We start from the raw sequence: 20,998 nt of genomic DNA, 5'->3' as shown, positions 1-20,998 counted from the left end.
GACTTCCAGGTTACCTCCCTAACTCAAATGACTGTGATGTTTGTTGTGTAAATTAAAGTGAATTAAAATTTAAAAATAATTTTGGAGGGTTGTTTTACAGTATTATTGGACTAAGTGAAGACAACCTGGGGCGGGTTTTTAAAATTAAGAGATGGAAGCAAATCCTCTAGAGTATCATTCTCCTTTAAAAACAGATTTTTAATTCTCTACTTTTCAATGAGAATTAAAGGTGTTTTTTTTAATGGTGCATTTTATTATTGTGAATATTTAAACTGCATTTGTAAATTTTTGAAATTTTCAGAGCATTCTTCTGGTTGGTGTCTCTGCTGCTCTCCTCCCTCATTTGGTTCGTTGCAGTAACCCTTAGTAGCACCAAAGATGAATCAGTGCAGAAAGGTTTGCTTATCTTTGGAGTATTGTGTTCAGTCATAATCCAGGAGGTCTTCCGGTTTGCATATTATAGACTTTTAAAGTAAGTTGATATTTTGCTTTGCTTTTTTTAAAGATGATTTTGAATAGTATGGTAAATTAGATCTTCACTATGATGTTCTTGAGGATTCATACCCTCTTCCCACCAAATTCTTGCTATAGAGTCAGAGAATTTTTAGCACAAAAATATAAAATATATTTAGTCAATGATCTATAAGTTTTTTTGTTCCTGAACTACTTTAGCAGGGCAAAGCATCCTCTCTGCGGATTACCTGTTTCATTTATTTCCATTTCCTAGCCCCATTTTCCTACACAGAGATTCAAATTCACAATTTTGTGACATTTTGTGAATAAATGTCTATAACAGAAAATAGATTTTAAAAAAATTTATTACTGATGTGATTTATAGGATACAAAAAGACTATGTAGTGAATCACTTAGATGACCCTTGGGCGGACCTTAGTGGTCTCAAAACAAACTCAAGTTTATTGGTTAAACTTAAGCTTGAATTTAGAACTACAGTATTCTATGAGAGCTATTGAGGAACTTGAGATTGGCTTTGATTTACACTACAAGCAATTAACAAGAACCTACTTCCAGGACTTGTTAGGCACTAGGGATGCAAATACAATGAAACAATCCCTACTCTTAAGATCATATTGTATGAATTTACCTTTCCTGAAATAAGTTTTTTTGTGGAGGAAGCCTTTTCATGAATATCCTAGAGTTAACTAGACAAATTCCTAACTGGCTCCTTTGAGGGTTCTGGTAAGCTCTTTTCAATAGTTACTGCACGTTTTAGACTTTGTCTTTTCACTGATAAAACAGTTTAAGTCCCAGGTGGAAACCAAGCACACTTTACTTATATGCAAAACTCTTGGAAAAAAGATTTAAAAGTTATTATATCTTTTAAATATCTTAGAACAATGAACATCTACCTCAGATAGGAATTTGATTGGAATTGTTTTCATTTTTTGTCATTTAAATGATGGTTCCTATTTGGTTAAAAACAGACTTTTTGTGGAACTGTTATCACAGACTATACCACTGTAATTCACACTTTAGATTTATGGTATTACTTTGCACTTAAAGATCCCCAAACTTGACTTTCCCAGAGTAACTGAGCAGCTTACCGATGGCCTTGGGCCCTTATCTAAAATCTTACTTGTTTTTCACCAAATAGAATCTGTTCTTAGAGTTGAATTTAATGAACATTTACTAGGGCACTGTGCTAAGTGTGAGAACACAAATTTTAGGTAAGACCTGGGCCCCTTCCTTTTAGAAGTGTTCAGGCTAATTTGGGGTATGTTACATATAGAAAGTAACTACAGTGAACAAAAATTGATATAAAGTGTCAAGAGAGCTATAGGCAAATAACTTGGTCTAGTAGAGAAGGGAAATTACTGGAGATGTCTGGGAAAGCTTGCTAGAGAAAAATGGCATGTAAGTTGTATTTTAAAGGAAAATAAAGAATTCAGCCAGCTTTTGTGGGACTGAGGGCAAAGGCAGGGCATTCAAAGCATAGAAAACATTATGAGCAAATGCATTGAAGTGGGAAAGAACAGGACATGAAATGTAGATGAGTAATGCAGTGTGGCTAGAGTGAAGTATTACGAAGGCGAGTAGTATGTAATGTCAGAAAAGAAAATGCCAGATGATGTAGGACCTTGAATGTTAGGTAGAGGAGTTTAAATTTTATTTGGCAGGAAATGGAGCACTATTGAGGGGTTTTGAGAGAATTGTGACATGACTAGATTTGTACATAAGCAAGATTAGTCCAGCAGTAGTAAAACAGGCAAACTACAGCTGCCTATTTGTGTATGACCTACAAACTAAGAATGGTTTTTTATGTTTAAATACATTTTATTATATTCAAAAAATATAAAAATTGTTCTCAGATTGCAAGCCTTACAAAAACAGGCAGCTAGCTGAATTTTAGTCCTTGGGCAGTAGGTTGCTGGTGTGAAGGAATCATTGGAGGGGAAATGGAGTAGAGGTGGGAGGACCTTTTTAGGAGATTTTTACAGTAATTTAACTAGGTGATAATGAGAGTCTGTACTAGGTCGATGTCAAGAGTACTGAAGGCAAAAGTTATTTTAGAAGTAGAATGGACTTGGTAAGGATTTTGGAAGTAGTAAGTCTTGGTAATTGATTTACTCAATCCTCTTGCCCAGTTCTTTTTTGCAAAGCTTACTTCAAGGTTTTTAAATTAAGGCTGGTGCCACTGACAAAAATACTATAATTAATCAGTCAAATATTTTTTAAGCCCATACTGTGTGCCACTCACTGTGCTTAATTCTACAGATGAAAAAACAGAAGTAAAGCAGCCCCTGCACTCAAGGAATTTACAATCTAATAGAACTGGGCTATGGAGATGAGGGAGGAAGGTTGATACAAATAGTTGCATTTTTCCATTTGTAAAATCTGACAAATTTTGGAAAAGTTTTACAGAATGCAGGTGAAGAAAGGGCTTTTCAGAAATGTCAGATGTAATTGTGTGATAAAGTAACTTGAATTATAATGATGAATGTATTAGGTCTAACTTACAACAACAGTTTTAATTCTGCTGTTTATACTATGTAAAAATAAGGGCTTCAGTTTTAAAAGTTTTATTTTAATTTATCCCATTCCAAAATAGAGATTTCCTTCTTCAGTATAATAGATTATTTGTGAATTTGTGGCATTTACATTCAGAAAGCAACCATTTTGAGGGCAGCTAGGTGGTGCATTAAGTAAAGGAGGACCCGAGTTCGAGTTCGGTTCCAGCCTCAGATACTTAACACCCAGACAAAAAAACTAGCCCTGTAATCTTGGGCAAGTTACTTAACCCCAATTGCCCTCCAAAAGGCAAAAAAAAAAAAAGAAAAGAAAAGAAAGCAACCATTTCAATAGTAGCTACAATATGCAAATAATTGTGCTAGGGAATAAATACAAAGATGAATAAGACTTTAGCCCCTACCTTCATATAACTTAAATTTTAGTAAAAAGAATACAACACTTACAAATAATTAAAATATTAAATAGAGTATGGTAAGTATATAGAGAAGTAAAAAGTACTATGAAGTCCTGATAGAAAAAAAATTTTAAGGGGAGGAGATGTTTAAGAAGACTTGATAAAGGAGGTAGCATTTGAACTAGGTTAACAGATTCTGGTGGGGGTGGGAGTAGGGGGAAAGATAGCCTTCCAGGCTTAAAGAACAGCATTAGTGAAGACTTAAAGTGATAGAGCATGGCGGATATATGAGAGCAAGGAATCCACTTTGACTGGGAGGAAGTAATATGAATTAACCTGGAAAGGTAGTCTGGCACCAGATTGTGGTGATCTTTGAATGCCAAACTAAAGGGTTTGAATGTCATTCAGCAAGATTAAAATGTGAAGAATTTATATCTAAATCATTGCAAATTGAGAACCAAAAATCTTCATTGTGTAATAATCTAGAAGCTTCATTAAAGGGTCAGATTTTGAGATGCAATCACTTCACATAGTTAAAAAATGAATAGTAGCTTTGAGACCTAATCACTTCACATAGTTAAAAAATGAATAGTAGCTTTGAGACCGACAGTGTTATATGATAAGAATTCATTTGAGTTATTGGCCAGGATTGACAATCCTTTGTATCTGATTAGTAATCTTGAAATATGTCAGCAGAGACAGCCCAAAATAAATAATGGATTTTTTATCCTTTGAGGTATAGATGTTCATAATATGAGTCATTTTTGTCATATAATAAACCCTTTAGATTGACAGGAACATTAAATCTCAGCAGTGCTACTGTCATAAGTGTAGTAAGGAATCTTAAATTTAAAGAGCAAGGAATATAACAATGGGAAAAGAATAAACTCAAAAAAGGAACATGATTTTTTTTTGTAAAGAACTTTAAATCAAGTTCCTACAATGTTTTTCTTAATTTATTTGTTGTCCTAGAAATGTAATAGTAATACAGCACCCCTGGAACTATAAGGACAGATTTAAAGAACTTCCCAATATAGTTAGATGGTCAAATTGAAACATTGATGTTTTCAACATCCTTTTGTTTGTATCATCAAAAGTATAGAAATGAATCTTCCTTTGTCCTTTTTCACTTCCTTATTTTACCATTAGGCACTGTTAACATGATAACTTTTCTGAGTAATTCATAAGATGTGAGTTAAACAAAACACCTTTTGACAGGATATATTTTAGTATTTTTTTCTCCAGAAGAAAACTTTAAAAGTATGCATTTTCTGGCTGCAGTAGTTATTCACATGATGTGATTTTTTTTTTCACGCATTTTGCTACATCAAATAGATTCATTAAGAATTGAGACCAAAGAGGCAATAGTAGTGAATGCATATATGTATTGGAGAATTCATTATTGTTCGTGTAGCATTCAGCATTTAATAGTTTGTATTAGCTAAGAAGCTTTTAATGGACTTCCTGTGATAACTAAATATTTATGCTTGGATAGGAAAATTGGGTATTTAAGTTGTTCGTGGTGACAGAGAAGTCCTTTGAGAAATTTTTAGTAGTTTCTTACATACCTACTACCAAATTTTCTCTGTTAATTATAATAGGAAATCACTCTTTTACTTTTTTATTGCCATTGTAGTTGAGTTATATAGTTCTTACAATGTACCAGAACACCATGCTATGTGCTTTTTTGCAAATGTTATCTCATGTTTATTCTCACAGCAACCCAAGTAAGTGCTAGTTTACAGATAAGGAAACTGAGGTAAATAGATTAAGTGACTTGCAGAATCACACAGCTTAGTAAGAATCTGAGGCTGGATTTGAACTCAAGTCTTTCTGAATCCAGACCTAATGCTCTATCCACTATACCACCTAGCACTAGAAATGAATTTTTTTTTCTTTCATCCCAACCTCAGTGAACATTTCTTGGTAACTTGGGATATACTCACTCTTCTTTGGAAGTACATTCATCAAGAGGAATCTATAGCTATGGTAGAGACCTAACTAATCCTAAAAATTAGTTACTGCCTACATTCTCCTGTATGTAGTAATCTAGGATATGTTTAAGGAAGGAATTTATACCTTTTGCAACAACTGATCTCAAATTTAAGGATTTAACATAGCTTTATATTCAACTTCAAAAGATTCATTATTTCATCCCTGCAGTTTCTCCAGCAATTCAGGATTTAACTTTTCCATTCTTTAGTAGGTAATCTTCATGAATTAATGTGGCCAAAAATACTGAAAATCTAGTGTTCAGGCTTCTGTTACTTATTTAGCCTATTAATGACAGAATTTAGCATCAGTATATTATCACCTTCAGAGTGAAGCCTTTACATTTTGTAGGACCTATCAGAGCTTGCCTTCTGCTGGCATAGCCTTTGAGAATTCTCTGAAAAGGCTGTGACCTGCACAGTAGGCACTAATCCACATTAGTAGAAAGATTTTATTCACTGGGAATTCCATGTTATCAGTGAATTCACAAGCATGATTTTTAAAAAAACGGTTACTGTAATGGAAACTTCTTTGTTTCAAAGGCTGCTGAAATTAAGGTGGTTGTTGTGAGTACCCATCTTAGTAATACTTACTGAATGAATCTTATGTGAGCGAATCATTACAGCTAGTCAACCCATACCTGAACAAGAATCCCTTCTACAGCATAGGTAATAAGCACTCTTCTAGGCTTTGCTTGAAGAGTTGCATTGAGGGAGATTCCATTATACCTTTTGAGACAGTGCCTTTACTTTTGGATAGCTCTGATTGTTAAGAAGTTTTTCCTTCTTTTAGGTCTAAATTTGCCTTTGCGATTTCTACCCATGGTTCCTAGTGCTGCTCTTATTGCCAAACAGAACAAGTTTCATCCTCCTTCCACGTGATAGCCCTGTAAATAATGAAAAATGCTGTCATATTTCCATCCCCTAGAATCTTCTCCCTTCAATCTATCTTCATATGTTATAAAATCAAAACTCTTCACTCACCTGATCATCCTACTTTACATGCTCTTCAGGTTGTCATTCTTCCTAAAATGTGATGCTCAGAACATAACAAGAGACTCTAGATATAATCTGACCACAGCAGAGTACAGTGGAACTGTTAACTTCCTTAGGTGTGGACATGTGCCTTTCTTAACTTTCAGCTTATATTACCTTTCTTGGCTGTTGTATAACACTTTTAACTCATTGAGCTTCCTGTCCACTAAAACAGATATTTTTCGAGTGAACAGCTGTGTAGTCATATACTTATAAAATTGTCTTTTTCATTCAGATACTCAATAATACTAAGTACTAAGCACTGAAGATTAAAAGTCCTGGCCATCAAGAAACTGACATTTTGTTGAATTGAAGTTCAAAAAATGTTATTGTGATGAATAGAAAAGAAGCATAAGACTTTCTGCACTGAAGTGCCTTACAAAACAGTTGAGGAGACAAGATACTTTTGTATAATGATGCTGCATAATATTTAGACAAGGAAAAGATCAGTATTTACTGTAGTAGTTTGGAAAGACTTGCTAGAAGAGACACAATTCCATTAGTTGGATCTTGAAGGTTATAAAATTAGAATAGGCAAAGTGTAAAGAGGAGGACGTTCCAACAAGAGACTGTAGAGCATAAATAAAGTCACAGGAGTATGGTATGTTTTGGAGGCTCTGGGATGTATATTGCAGCCTAAGAGATTGGGCTGAAATCCATTTTCTTTTTTCTTTTTTTTTTTTAAGCAATTGGGGTTAAGTAACTTGCTCAAGGTTACACGGCCAGTTATTTCTGGGTGTGGTGCTAAGTATCAGAGCCTGGATTCAATCCCAGGTCATCCCGACTCTGGGGCCGGTGCTCTTACTCGCTGTGCTACCTGGCCGCCCCCTGAAATCCATTTTCTGAATTAATGCCTGATTGATAGCTTTGTTTCTTGTGCTTTAATATGTTTTAAGTAAAACATAAAAGAAATCGAGAATTCTAGTCAGTTGGGTTATAATTAATTGGTGTGTTTACTGTATATCCAGTTAAATGTTGTAATTCATGACCCAAAGCACATAGGTTTGTAAACCTGAATTTGAAATGTATTTCAGATTTTTCTGAGATATTTTCATTTTTTTAAATTACATATATATACATATATATATTTCAGAAAAGCAAATAAGGGTTTGATGACTATCAGTCAAGAGGAGACATCACCCATTTCTATAAGACAGCTGGCCTATGGTAAGTTAGAATTCAATAACAAACAAACTTTGGATGTATAATTTTATTTTTTAAAAATAAATATTACTAATAATCTTTTGGTTTTATTCATTCTGTCTTCCCCAGAAAAGAATTCCTTGTAACAAATAATTTAAAAAGGGGGAAAAACAGTTCAACAAAATTTACCAACTTGAAAAGTGAAATAATATATGCAGTGTTCCACACTTAAAGTTCCCAACTTCTGCAAATGAGTCAAGGGAAATTCATTCTTATGTCTTTTCTTTGAGACCAAGCATAATTTTTTTAACATTCAGTTTTAGTTGTTTTGTTCTCTTCATTTCTATCATATTCATTGTGTATATAGTTTTTCTGAGTGGTTATTTTACCATGCATCTTTTCATATAAGTCTTCTCATACTTCTCTGTATTTATCTTTTTCATTGTTTCTATAGCACAGTAACATTACATTACATTCATGTATCACAACTTGTTTATTAGCCTTTCTCCATGCATATTTACTTTGTTTCCAGTTCTTCGCTTCTACAGAAAATGCTACAGTGAATATTTTGGTGTATATGGGGCCTTTCTTTTGGTCATTGACCTAGCTATGTGGAATCTCTGGGTCAAAGAGTATGGATGTGTTAGTCACTTTATTTGCATAATTCCAGTAGTAGGCATGTAATTTTTAAAATTATATTTGGTAACTACAATAAAAGGCATGTTTAAATACAAATAGCAGCTAAAGATTATAGTCTGTTTCAGTCTTTTTGATTACAGGTACATTTTAATATAGGTATAATCATTTTATATAAACCTTTACATGTTTTTATATAATCCTTTTGGTTGTCATTCTTTATGACAGTGAAATATTCCTTTACCTAAAAATAACACAGAGACTTGACTAAATGACCTCTGAGGTCTTTTCCAACTATTAAAATATTTTTCTTTGATATGGTATAACTGTACAAAAAAATACACAGTTCTTTAAAAAATTTCCTTAATATTTATTTTAAGTAGTAAGATTCCTCATGTGTTATGACCACTTTTATTATAGCCTCTCTTTTTGCCAAACTGGTCTTAAAATTATTTTTGCTAATTTGCATTGAAGATGAATGAGTAGGTGACCCTGTTTAAATTGAGCTTTACAATTTTTACTTCTGATAATTTAGTAGGTAGGAAGTGACATTTTTTTTTTGGAGGGCAATGGGGATTAAGTGACTTGCCCAAAGTCACACGGGCTAGTAAGTGTGTCAAGTATCTGAGGTAGGATTTGAACTCTGGTCCTGCTGACTCCAGAGCCAGTGCTCTATTCACTGCGCCACCTAGCTGCCCTGGAAGTGACATTTTTTATTTCTTTGAATTTGCATTTTAAAAATTATTAGAGGTTGAAAAATTTTCCAAATTTGTTATTATCTATTTCTTTTGAGGATTCCCTGTTCATTTATTTGATTATATATCCACTGGATATGTAATACTGCCTTTATATGGTTGAATCATTTCCCTATAAATTCTAAAAATCAGTTTTGTTGATCACAGTTAACTATGAGTCATCCACTAAAGTAAAAAAGCAGAAATGCAAAAGTATGACTTTTACTAATTTTACAACTAACCAGTTCAGTAAATATTTATTAAGTGACTAATATGTAGAAGGCACTGTGCTAAGCTCAGCAGATAAAAAGACAAAATAAAAATAATCTTTTACGTCAAGGATCTTAGATTCTGTTGAAGGATATTACATTATACCCAGATTAAGTAAATACTAGGTAACTTGAGGCAGGAGAGATCACTAACAACCAGATGGCTCAGAAAAGGCTTCCCCATAGGCTTTAATATCTGAGATGACCCTTGAAAGAAGCTAAGGATTCTGTGAAGATTGTATTATAACAACATCGGTATAGTGCTTCAAGATTTATAAAACACTTGCCTCAGAAAACCTTGTGGTCGAGATAGTGTAAGTCTTATCTCCAGTTTGTGGATAAGGAAACTATAGATAAGGTTTCTGACAAGTTAAGTGACTTACCCAAGTCACAAAAGTAGTAAGTGTCAAAGCTAGGCCTGGAACCCAGGTTTTCAGACTCAAAGTGCCTTCACTTTAGTCAAACCTTTCTTTATTTCTGTTATCAGCATTTCTTAGTTCTTAAGTCTAATGTGTCACTCATTAAATTTATTCTCCTAAATATTTTTATTATTTTACATCCAAAATATCTTGGAAGTATCTTCTCATCACTCCCAGCTACTCTGGTTCAGATCCTTATCTGTCATAAAGAAGTGACTTGGAAAATAGGAGTCAATGAGAGCACTTCATGATTGGACTTCTCTAAAACCAAAAACTTGAAAAAGAAAGCAAAATAAAATTGCCCAGGACTAAAGAGAATCTACCCCCGAAAAACCCTCAGAGTAAACACACCCAGAAATGTGATTGCCAAACACCAGAATTATCCAGTCAAAAAGTGCTATAAGCAGCCAAGAAGAAACATCATATACTAAGAAATCCTTGTCATAATTACATAGGACTACTCAACAAATATGAGAAGAATACAACATATCTCAATGCAAAAGAGTTTTACACCCAAGAATAACTTACTCTCCCAAGTTGAACTTCATTCTAAAGAGGAAAAAATAGATCTTATTCACATAACTGGAAGATGTTATAATCTTTTTTTAAAAAAAAAGCAGGAGTCCTAGAAAGATAAATAAGTTTGAGTAATTAAAAAAAAGGTCTAAACAGTGATCAAATATATCCTTAAAGAGAGAAACAGTTTTTGTTCCTTCAAAAGTCCAGTATCTCTAAGGATCAATGAGGATACAGACATTCCTAGGTCTTTTTTTTTTCAGCCCTTGGAATTGGAGGAAGGAAGAATTTAGTATTTTTCATAATTGGGGCACCACAAGAGAAGAATACATGTCAAGTGAATAAGCATTTATTAATCACCTACTATGTGCCAGGCATTATGTTGAGGGATACAAAGAAAGGGGGAAAAACAGTTCCTGCACTAAAGGAGCTCTTAATCTAATAAGGAAGACAACATTCAAACAACTATGTATTAGCAAGGTATAGACAGGATAAACTGGAGATAATCTCATTAGGAGGGCCATAAAATTAAAGTGATTTGGGAAAGGCTTCTTGCAGGTTGTATTTTAGTTGTTCTAAAGGAAGCCAGAAGATGGAGATAAGGAAGAAGGGAATTGCAGTCACATGGGTATACCCAGTGGAACTGCACACTTTGGAAATTATGAGGAATAACTAGGAAGTCAATATCACTGGATCACACAACAGAGGTATCACATAGAGGGAAATAAAATTGAAGAAGATTAAAAAGGTAGGAAGGGGCCAGGTTAGAAAAGGAGAATTTTACATTTGGTCTTAGAGGTAATAGTGAATCACTAGCATTTACTGAGTGGGAGTAGAGAGGGGACTTGGTCACATGTATACTTGAGAAAGATGTATATTATTAAATGTACTCTTCCCCACTGATGTATCATTCCTTTATAATTTTGTTTAAAAGATTTGGTTTGGTTTCATATTGGTGTGGGTCTTTATGGGGCTCATGATAAAGATAAGCCCGATTGAATCTGAAGAAACAGCTAAGTTATAATATCAACCTTACTTTGGGGGCCATTTTTTTTTTAAGCTTTTTGGAGGGCACTTGGAGCCAAGTGACTTGCTCAAGGTCACATGGCTAGTTTTTGTTTTAAGCGTCTGAGGCAGGACCTGAACTCAGGTCCTCCTGACTCCAGGGCCGGCGCTTGTGATAGTAATGGCAATTAAAGATTCCCCTCTATTGGCATGGTTTTCAGATTGATTGTGTTAAAACCCAGAGCTTGTTAATCCCACCTGTGGGATGGACTTGTTGATGTGAAAAGAAAGTCCTGAACTGGGAGGAGCTGGTGACGTAGATTTGGAGAGACAAGAGAGAGGCGGAAGACCTTTTTTTTGGAAGCAGCACCTCGTGGAGAGAGAGAGACTAAGAGAATTGCTGGTGGCCGCTTTGAATTGCCCTGGACTTTTGAGACCTGCCCCTCTGAGCTGCCAAGGACTGAGGAGACATGGCTGTTTTGCTGGTACTTTGTCTGTTTTGATGTTGTTTTGCCAGATTTGTCCACTGGTGAAAGACAGTCCTGTTGTTGAAGAAGTACTGGAACCTGGCTTTTGGCTAAGAAGCCCTGAGACTGTCCTGCAGACAGAGAGTGAATACTGTCCACTGGCGAAGGACAGTGCTGTTGTTGCAGGGGTCTGGAGACTGTCCTACAGACAGAATGAATACTGTCCACTGGTGAAGGACAGTGCTGTTGTTGCAGGGGTCTGGAGACTGTCCTGCAGACAGAGTGAATACTGTCCACTGGTGAAGGACAGTGCTGTTGTTGCAGGGGTCTGGGAGCCTTTCTGTTGGTTCAGAAGCCCTGAAGAAGGATTTTCTTGTATGTTTACAGAAATCCTGGGAGAGGGCTTTGCTAATGTGTTCAGGGGTTCTAGGACTGTTCTACAGACAGGATGAATTCATGAAGGGACTGGCAATGTATCTTATGGTCTTGCTAAGCCTTGTCTCCCCAGGAACTAAGATTGCTGAGAACTTGCCTGGTGTCAAGATGAAGAAAAGACCTCCATTTGGGTATTAAGTGCTGTGTTTAAACTTGATGTAACTCTGGGGTAGATTCAATTGTGATCCAGGGGTGGGGAACTTTTGAACTTTTTGTGTTCTATGGTTGAGCAAATGAATGTGTTTTACTTATGTTTGGAAACTAATCTCCATTTGAGAAGAGGGGCTTTGTGGTGGACTAAATGAAGGTATAGCCTAGGGGTGGAGAAGTATTTAGAACAGAGACTTTGTAATTGATTGAATGATTGGAAGGTCCTGGGGTGGGGTAGTCCTTGGAGATTATTTAATCACATTTAGTAAATGCTGTATTTGGAATGATGTCATGTTTTGATCTTCTCTGTTCTTGGTTGGTCACTGAATAAAATGGAGAGCACCTATGCTGGTATTTTGAACCTTGGGAAGTTGCCTTTCCTTGGCATTATATTACAGCGCTCTACTCATTGCGCCACCCAGCCATCCCCAAGGGCCATTCCTTAAAGGATCTACGCACATATGTTCTTCATTTCTACCCTTAAACTATCAAAGTATTTATGTAGAAACTTATTTTTAAAAGTTAAAACCAACAGAAGTTTCCCTTTCCTACTTTTTTCTCTTTACTTTCCCTTTTCCTCCATTGTTCTTATCTTTTCCCTCTCTTACTGGTTTTTCTATTCAGTTCTTTTCTTTTTCTTCTCTCCCTTCTTCTATCATTTAGTCAAGCTTGTGCCTCTCAAAAATGTACTTTCTGACTCTGTCCTTTTTTTACCCTTTTCCTTCATAACGTAGCTTTGCTCCCTAGACCATATTGTGTCAACTAAAATTTAGATATATCACAGGGTTAAGAAAATACAGTATTATAGATTTAGAACTAGACTCTAAAGGTCACCTAGACCTGTAGTATCAAACCAGTAGAAACAGGGTCACCAAAATGTACCAAAGGGTCCTTATGGTCTTCATTTTGACTCAGAAGACCACATATTTGTGTTTTATTTTATATTTTGTTAAGCTTTTCCCATTTACATTTTAATCTAGTTTGTGCTGCACTCAGGAGTGTTGTGAACTACATGTGGTCATCTAGAGGGTGTTTGACACCTTTGATCTCATCCTGCCCCCTCATTTTTTTACATGAGGAAACTGAGGCCCATAGAAATTAAGTGACTTGCCCAAGATCACATAGGGTAGTAAGTGGCAGACCTGAAATTTGAACTTGGGTCTTTTACTCTAAATGCAGTAATATACATTTCATCAACAATTTATGGTCTACGTTTTTCTCTTTCAGTGTCTGGCTTAGGTTTTGGAATCATGAGTGGAGTATTTTCTCTTGTTAATATCCTGTCTGATTCCTTGGGACCAGGAATAGTGGGCATACATGGAGATCCTCCTCAGTTCTTCCTTGCCTCAGGTATGTGGTTGGTAGCTGTTGATACTGAAGACTTTCTGTCTCGTCTTCAAATGTAACTCATAGATTTTAACTATTTAAATCCCACATCTTTTCTTTAAGGCATTTCAGTCTCACAAAAAAAGCAGTGAGTGATTTACTCTAAGAGGGAGTTAGTGCTAGATCTGGGATAAGAACTCAACACATCATTTTTTCTCCACTGGCTTGATAACTAAAGTGATATAACATGAGAAAATGGTAGCTTAATTTTAAGTGCTTTAGGATTCTGAGGTCTAAAATAACTTGCATATAGATTTAGTCTGCTGTAGGTAGGGAACATAGCTGTGGAGTAAATAGCAAGAAAGGGCTTCTATATATAAAAAGAGAAAAAAAGTTATAGTCCCAGCCAAGGTACTTATTACTTCTGTGTCTTTGGGCAAATGATTTAAAGTCTCTGAACTTTAGTTATCTGTAAAATGGTGATGATACTTGTTTTGTCTCCAACAAAGGATCATTGTGAGCAAGGCTTTTATAAAATTTTAAAGAGCTATATAGATGAGTTGTTTTTATTATGCCATACTCACAGCTTTGCTGTGTTTTTAATTTTGAAAGTGAATATTGATAGGCAGCATACTTCCTGAGTTTATATTTATGTTCAAAATATTTCCTGGGCTCTAATTAGTTAGTGTTTTCAACTTATTTCTGATTGTGTGTATCTCTTTCTGAGATACATAATGATGAGTACTGGTTAGACTTTTCTCCCCAATCTTATAATATTGGAAGACAAAAGATTTACAAACACGAAACAGTGCAAAGCAGTAGAAGACATGGGTTTAGATTCCAGCTGTATTATTTACTGCCTGTGCTTAACCTCGGACAAATCATTTTCCCTCTCCGAGCCTCATTTTTCCCATCTGGAAAGTGAAGGACTTGGTCTTGGGATGAACCTTCCCATTCTCTGTCTTGTCTTCCTGTGTGTTGAAGTAGAGAAGGATCATCGAATGAATTTTACTTTAACTTTCTTTTTCATAATCTATTTTTCTTAACATATTTTATTTTCATGTCAATTTAATTTATGAATAAAACTCACCCATACCTTACCCAACAAGCCATACCTTGTAACAAAAATTTAAAAGAAATGAATAAAAGAAAAAAAGCAGATCAACGAGACTAACCAGCACTTTGACTGTATCTGATGGTAGATGGAGTATTCTATACACCTCATGCCCATCTCAGCAAAGAAGGGGATGGTGGTGCATCTCTCAACTCTTTTCCAGAGCCACAATCGACAATTATGTTTTCAGTGTCACACACTTTTAAAATGTTATTTGTGGGCTATAACTACTATATTTTTTCATCCTCTAAAAATAAAAATTTCCCTTGAAAGTGGACCTTTTTCTCCTACAAATTAATCTTGGAATTACTTTGTTTAGCTCCAAAAAGTACCTTGGTTAATATAGAACTAAATCTATAAATAAATTTAGGAAGTATTGTCATTTTTATTATATTGACATAACCAAATTATGAGTAATGTATATCACTTCAATTATTTATCATTCTTCATTCCTTTAGAGAATATTTTGGTATTCTAATTGTATGTTTAGGCAGTCTTGGTAAATTAAATCCCAAATGTTTTGTAGTTATTTTGAATAGGATTTCTTCTATTATTTCCCTCTTGATTTTGTTATTGCTACAAGGTAATACTGTTCACTGTGGATTTTTTTTTAATCTTTCTACTTTACTTGTTTTCATATGTTTCTTTGCTCATTCTCTGGAGATTTTAAAGTTAAAGTTCATGGCATTAGCAAATAGAGACAAGTTTGTCTCTTCTTTAATAATGTTTATGCCTTTGATTTCTTTTTCTTGTCTTATTGCTATCACTGGGATTTCTAGAATAATGTCAAGTAATGTGGGGAAAAAGAATACTCTTTTATTCATTGAGAAAGCTATAGAGGTTATGCATTGCAAATAATACTAGCATTCAGTTTTAAATATTTTCCATTTTAATAAAAATGGCCCTACTGTGTCTATGCCTTGTAGAGTTTTTAGCATAAATGAATGTAATATTTTGACAAAGGTATCTGTTGATACAATCATGTGGTTTTAGACGCTTATGTTTTGATATGGTTCTGTTAATTGTTTTCCTCATGTTGATTCATCTTTGCCTCCCTGGTATAAATCTTACTTAATATAGTGAATAGTTTTTTTGTATACATTGCTGCCGTCAGTTTGTTAGAATTTTATTTAAAATTTTTATATCTATATCATTAGTGGCACTGGACTTTGGTTCTCTTTTCTTTTGTCTTTCCTTGGTTTAGGAATTAGGACTGGAGTTGTCTCATAAAAGGATTTTGATAGAGCATTTTGTTTGATAGAGCATATTCAAAAACTGAATAGTTTTTGAGAATAATTTGTATAGCATAATGATTCATTGCTCTTTATACATGATAGAATTCACTTCCATATCCATCAGGACCAGGTTTTTATTTGTTTGGTGGTTCATTTGTTGTGATTTCAATTTATTCATCTTTTATTTTGATCATTTGATTTTCCTTCCTTGTCTTTTTGAGCAGATTAGCTGAAGGCTTATTGCTTTTGTTAACCTTTTCAAAGAATGGGGTTTTAGTTTTGTTTATTAGTTCTTTAGTCTTTTCCCCCCGTTTGTGTATTTCTCCTCTAACTTTCAAGATTTCCTCTTTCATGCTTATTTTGACAAATAAAATTTGTTCTTTTTCTACTTTTAAGAATACATATTTAGTTAATAATCCTCTTCTTGTCTTGATAATATATATATATTTATGACCAGCTTCTCATCTCATATCTCTTGGATACCTTCCCTTTTTTTCTACTTTACTGCTGTCTCACATGAAGAGGTGACCTTTCTCCTTATCAAGGCCAACTCTTATTCATGCCAGATGTCACAAATAAAACAAACTTGTAGAAGCAGAAAGTTCTATAAAAGTATTAATCATAGCCTCTTGACTAAAATAAGCTTCTTTCTTCCAGAGGACATGAAATTGTTTAACCAGTTCAATCTACTTCTTTTAAGTTTTTGATGTATGTAACTTTTTTTTTAAGCAATCACGGTTAAGTAAGTTGCTCAAGGTTACACGGCCAGTTATTTCTGGGTGTGGTGCTAAGTATCAGAGCCCGGATTTGATCCCAGGTCATCCTGACACTGGAGCCGGTGCTTTTACTCACTGAGCCATCTGGCCGCCCCTGTATGTAACTTTTGATATAGCTGTGCTTGCTCTTGCCCTAGGCAAATATATAGATAACTAGAGAGGACTATTCAGCAGTTTTTAGTATGGCTGGGAAATTTTTACTAAAGCAATAGTCTGTTGAGCTAGTGTGACCCATGCTGCCATGCTTTATTATTTTTGTGATCGTTCCTGGTGGTACTATGCGAGAAATTATCTTCCCCCAAATCCATAACTAAGCTCATTAACAAAAAATAGACAACTTTTAAAAATTATAATTTAATGTTGAAGTTTTTTGTTTCTTTTTTAATCAAAGTTCACATATAATACTAATTAGCATGTGTACTTGTATTTTACTCCCATGTAATAATAATAATAAATAGGGTCTGGTTCATATTTTAAACAACTAAATAATAAATTAATTAAATATTATATTTGGTGGTTTCATCAAATTTTTTGCCTTGGTAGTTATAATCAGTGTTATGCTATCTACCTTATTTTATTCTATTTTTTGCTGCTAAATGACACTTTCTTAATGAAACAACTTTTTCTAATGCCAACTTTTTTCACTAGATGGTGCTGACTTACTTTAGAAAGTCAGAAAGTTCTTATTTTAAATCTTGCTTTTGAAAGACAGTAAAAATGTTTTTAAAATGTACAGCTCATGATAATTTTACAATATATTTTAATCTGCCTAAAATTTAAGGCCAGTATTTTAAATAAAATATTTTTGATTAATAGATCAAGAATGAACAATGCACTTTTCATCTTGTATTACTGAAAGTTTATGTAAAAAGAATGAAAGTACCATAACAGTTTCTTGATAGTTTTCTGGATTTAACTATTTGATCATCTGAAAAAAAAAATTTGGGGTGGGGAGTATTAAGCTTTGAAAAATATTAACTTTAAATTTTCATTCATCTACAAATACAAGCTAACATTCTTCTTGGAGGCTTGGCAAAGTAATATAATAGTTTCCATTAGATTTGTTGGGACTGTTCCACAGACTAAACACATAATACAATATAGTTTTAGGGTTTTAAAGTCAGAAGAATATTCCTAATAGTTTATTCAAGATTATAAAGGACAGGAGTCTGTCCCTTTGAATTTCCTTCCCATTGTATTGGTCATGTGTGTGAATCATATTCTGTGGAAAGACATTGTAGCTAGAATTTTATAAAATAAACATAGAGCCACATTTAATTCATATTATTTAGATTTTTTTGAAACAGTATTCTTAACATCAGACTTTGAAATGATTTTTTCATTGTATGAAACATTTATTGTATTTATTTTTTGTCTTCAATATAAAGAGGATTCATTAACCTATGTCTGTTTTAAAGTTTCATTTAATTGTTATTTATGAACATACTATCAATTTTAGCCACAATTTTTATAAGCTCTTTGTAAAATGACTATGTTTAGAACAGGGGCTCTTAACCTTTTTTGTGTCATGGACCTCTTTGGCAGCCTAGGTGAACCATTGGATGCCTTCACGGTAAATAATGTTTTTGAATGCATAAAATCAACTAAATATTTTGAAATATGTATTTTTTCCCACCTAAGCTTGTGGACACCTTAGGATTAATGAACTCCAGGTTAAGGACCCCTGGTCTGGGATAACAGTAAACATTTATTAAACATTTACTATGTGCAAGACACTGTGCTAAGTGCTGAGGATATGAAAAGAAGAAAAAGACAGCCCCTGCCCTCAAAAAAGCTTCCAAGCTAGGGAAGGAGACAACATGCAAACAAATATATACAAAGCAAGCTATATACAGGATAAATAGGAAATAATTTAAGAGATTTAATTTTTAAAAATAATTTAGAGTTAAGAGAGTTTGGAAAAGACTTCTGTAAAAGATGGAATTTTAATTGGTACTTAAAGGAAGCCAGGGAAGCCATGAGGTAGAGTTGAGGAAGAAGAGCATTTCACACACGGGGGATAACGAGAAAAAATTCCCAGAGCCTAGACATGGAGTGTCTTATTCTTGGAACAGCCAAGAGGCCATGTGTATATGTAGTGAGGAGTGAGAAGATAGCAAAAGTAAGAGGGGGCTGGGTTATGAAGGGCTTTGACTATGAAACAAGATTTTGTATTTGATCCTAGAGACAATAGGGACCTGCTAGAGTTTATCGTGTGTGTGTGTGTGTGTGTGTGTGTGTGTGTGAAAGAGAGACAGACAGACACAGACATGGTATGACCTGCTTTTTAGGAAAGTCCCTTTAATAACCTAGCACAGGGTAGATTGGAATGGGGAACAACTTAAAGCAAGCAGATCCACCAGCAGGCTATTGCAATAGTCCAGTCATGAAGTGATGAGGGCATGTACTCCAGAATACTCCTATTGTGCTGTAGGTTTAAAGGTAGATTTGATCAATAAGATTTTTGGCATTTGTTGCTTGACTCTCAATTGTGACTATTTTGAACTTTGTCAAGTTGGGAGGGAAGGTTAATACAAAATATGATAGAACTAAAGTTCAAAATTATTAAATTATTGAAACAGTCAGTAGGGAAGTATATAGTGGACAGAGAACTTGACCAGAAGTAAAATGACAGGACTTCTTGTTCTCGGTTTCTTCATATACCAAATGTGAATTGGAACTAGAGACTTTCCAGATTCCCTTTTAGGTCTGTGTTTTTGTTTTGGAAGTTTTATGCCAACTCTAAATGGAAATTCTAACAAAATATTTTCTAATAAATATGTGTTGTAATATTGGCTAATATTTTGTAGCAAATTTTAATAGAATAGATATTCTAAGAGTCATCAGCAAAAATATCCACATTATATATAAATATAATTTACAGGGGCACCTAGGTGGCACAGTGAATAGAGTACTGGCCTTGGAGTCAGGAGGACCTGAGTTCAAATGCGACCTCAGACACTTGACACTTAACTAGTTGTATGACCTTGGACCAGTCACTTAACCCCAATTGCTTTGCCTCCCTCCCCCCCCAAAATTAAAAATATATAATTTACTAAGTAATTGCTTAATAAAACCTGTTAGGTTTTGGTCCTTCATTAGGTAAGGATGTCCAACTATCGTTGGAATTTCCTACATCAGTACGAGTCTCAGCCCATTTGTACCTGTGCTTCCTTTGCAACTAATTCATTTTCAGATCCTCCTATAAATTTAACATAGCAGTTTCACCAAGTATGCTGTGTCTCCCTAGTTTTATTCTGATACCACAAGGCTATCAAATTCATGAGCTTTCTATTAGTTATCCCTTGTTCTAGTCATGTCACCAGCCTATCATCTTTTTTATTTGAAACATTTCTTTTTGGAGGGCAGTTGGGATTAAGTGACTTGCCGAAGGTCACACGGCTAGTTTTGTGTTACATGTCTGAGGCCAGATTTGAACTTGGGTCCTCCTGACTCCAGGGCCAGTGCCCTATTCACTGCACCATCTAGCCTCCCCTCAAACATTTCTCTAGTGGCATCTTTTATTCCTTCATAATTGATTCTTTGCCTTCTTAATTACTTTTTTGTAATGTGTTACATCCTGCTCACACCCATCATGACCCTCTTCATTGCCCTCTGGATGATACTTATTTGTAATTCTTCAGAGATCCTGGTATGTCATTGCTTGCAACCATGCAACAACTGTGGTAGAATATTGGTCCAACTATGTTTTCTGATGTAAATTTTCTTTTATCTTTTCTATTTATTCACAAGGTCTAGTCAGCAACAATGAGCACTATGTATGCAGTCTTTAGAGTTTTTTAGAGTTGAAATGGACCTTGGAGTTCATCTTAGTCTTTTTTTTTTTTTTTAAAGCAATAGGGGTTAAGTAACTTGCTCAAGGTTACACGGCCAGTTATTTCTGGGTGTGGTGCTGAATATCTGAGCCCGGATTTGATCCAGGTCATCCCAACACTGGAGCCAGTGCTCTTACTCACTGAGCCACCTGGCCGCCCCTAAGCAATTGGGGTTAAGTAACTTGCTCAAGGTTACACGGGCCAGGTGTTGCTGGGTGGGTGCTAAGTGTCTGAGCCCGGGATTCGATCTCCAGGTCTTCTCAACACTGGAGCCAGTGCTCTTACTTGCTGTGCTACCTGGCCGCCCCTGAGTTCATCTTAGTCTTATCTTCTTCCCTTCTAGCTTGAGGAGTAACCCAGTTTAATGGAAAAAAATAGATTTGGAGTCTGGGTTTACATAGCAGTTCTTCTGCTATTTACTACTTGTGTAGCATTGAAATTAGAGGTACAAACCTTATAATCCCATCCAGGAATGCTCTCTACAAACTTGTTGACAGATGTTTATCTAGATTATACTTTTAAATATGTC

The 20,998-nt window shown here is 34.8% G+C and overlaps 1 protein-coding gene across 1 annotated transcript in view; it reads left to right on the top strand.

Moving 5' to 3' along the window:
• The window catches only part of APH1B (aph-1 homolog B, gamma-secretase subunit), a 32,787-nt gene that overhangs the window by 750 nt on the left and 11,039 nt on the right, over window positions 1-20,998 (top strand). Inside the window, exons 2-4 of the mRNA XM_069098361.1 lie at window positions 302-472; window positions 7,502-7,575; window positions 13,410-13,532. Of these exons, the coding sequence (XP_068954462.1) occupies window positions 302-472; window positions 7,502-7,575; window positions 13,410-13,532 (368 nt within the window). The remainder of the gene's footprint in view (window positions 1-301; window positions 473-7,501; window positions 7,576-13,409; window positions 13,533-20,998) is intronic.

Source organism: Petaurus breviceps, unplaced genomic scaffold (assembly GCF_028583685.1).
Source record: "Petaurus breviceps papuanus isolate PSGF00001 unplaced genomic scaffold, PetGlider_PUasm1.0 37, whole genome shotgun sequence".
Classification (NCBI taxonomy): Eukaryota; Metazoa; Chordata; class Mammalia; order Diprotodontia; family Petauridae; genus Petaurus; species Petaurus breviceps.
Note: the sequence above shows the minus strand (reverse complement) of the source record. Positions and strands in the feature narration are given on the sequence as shown.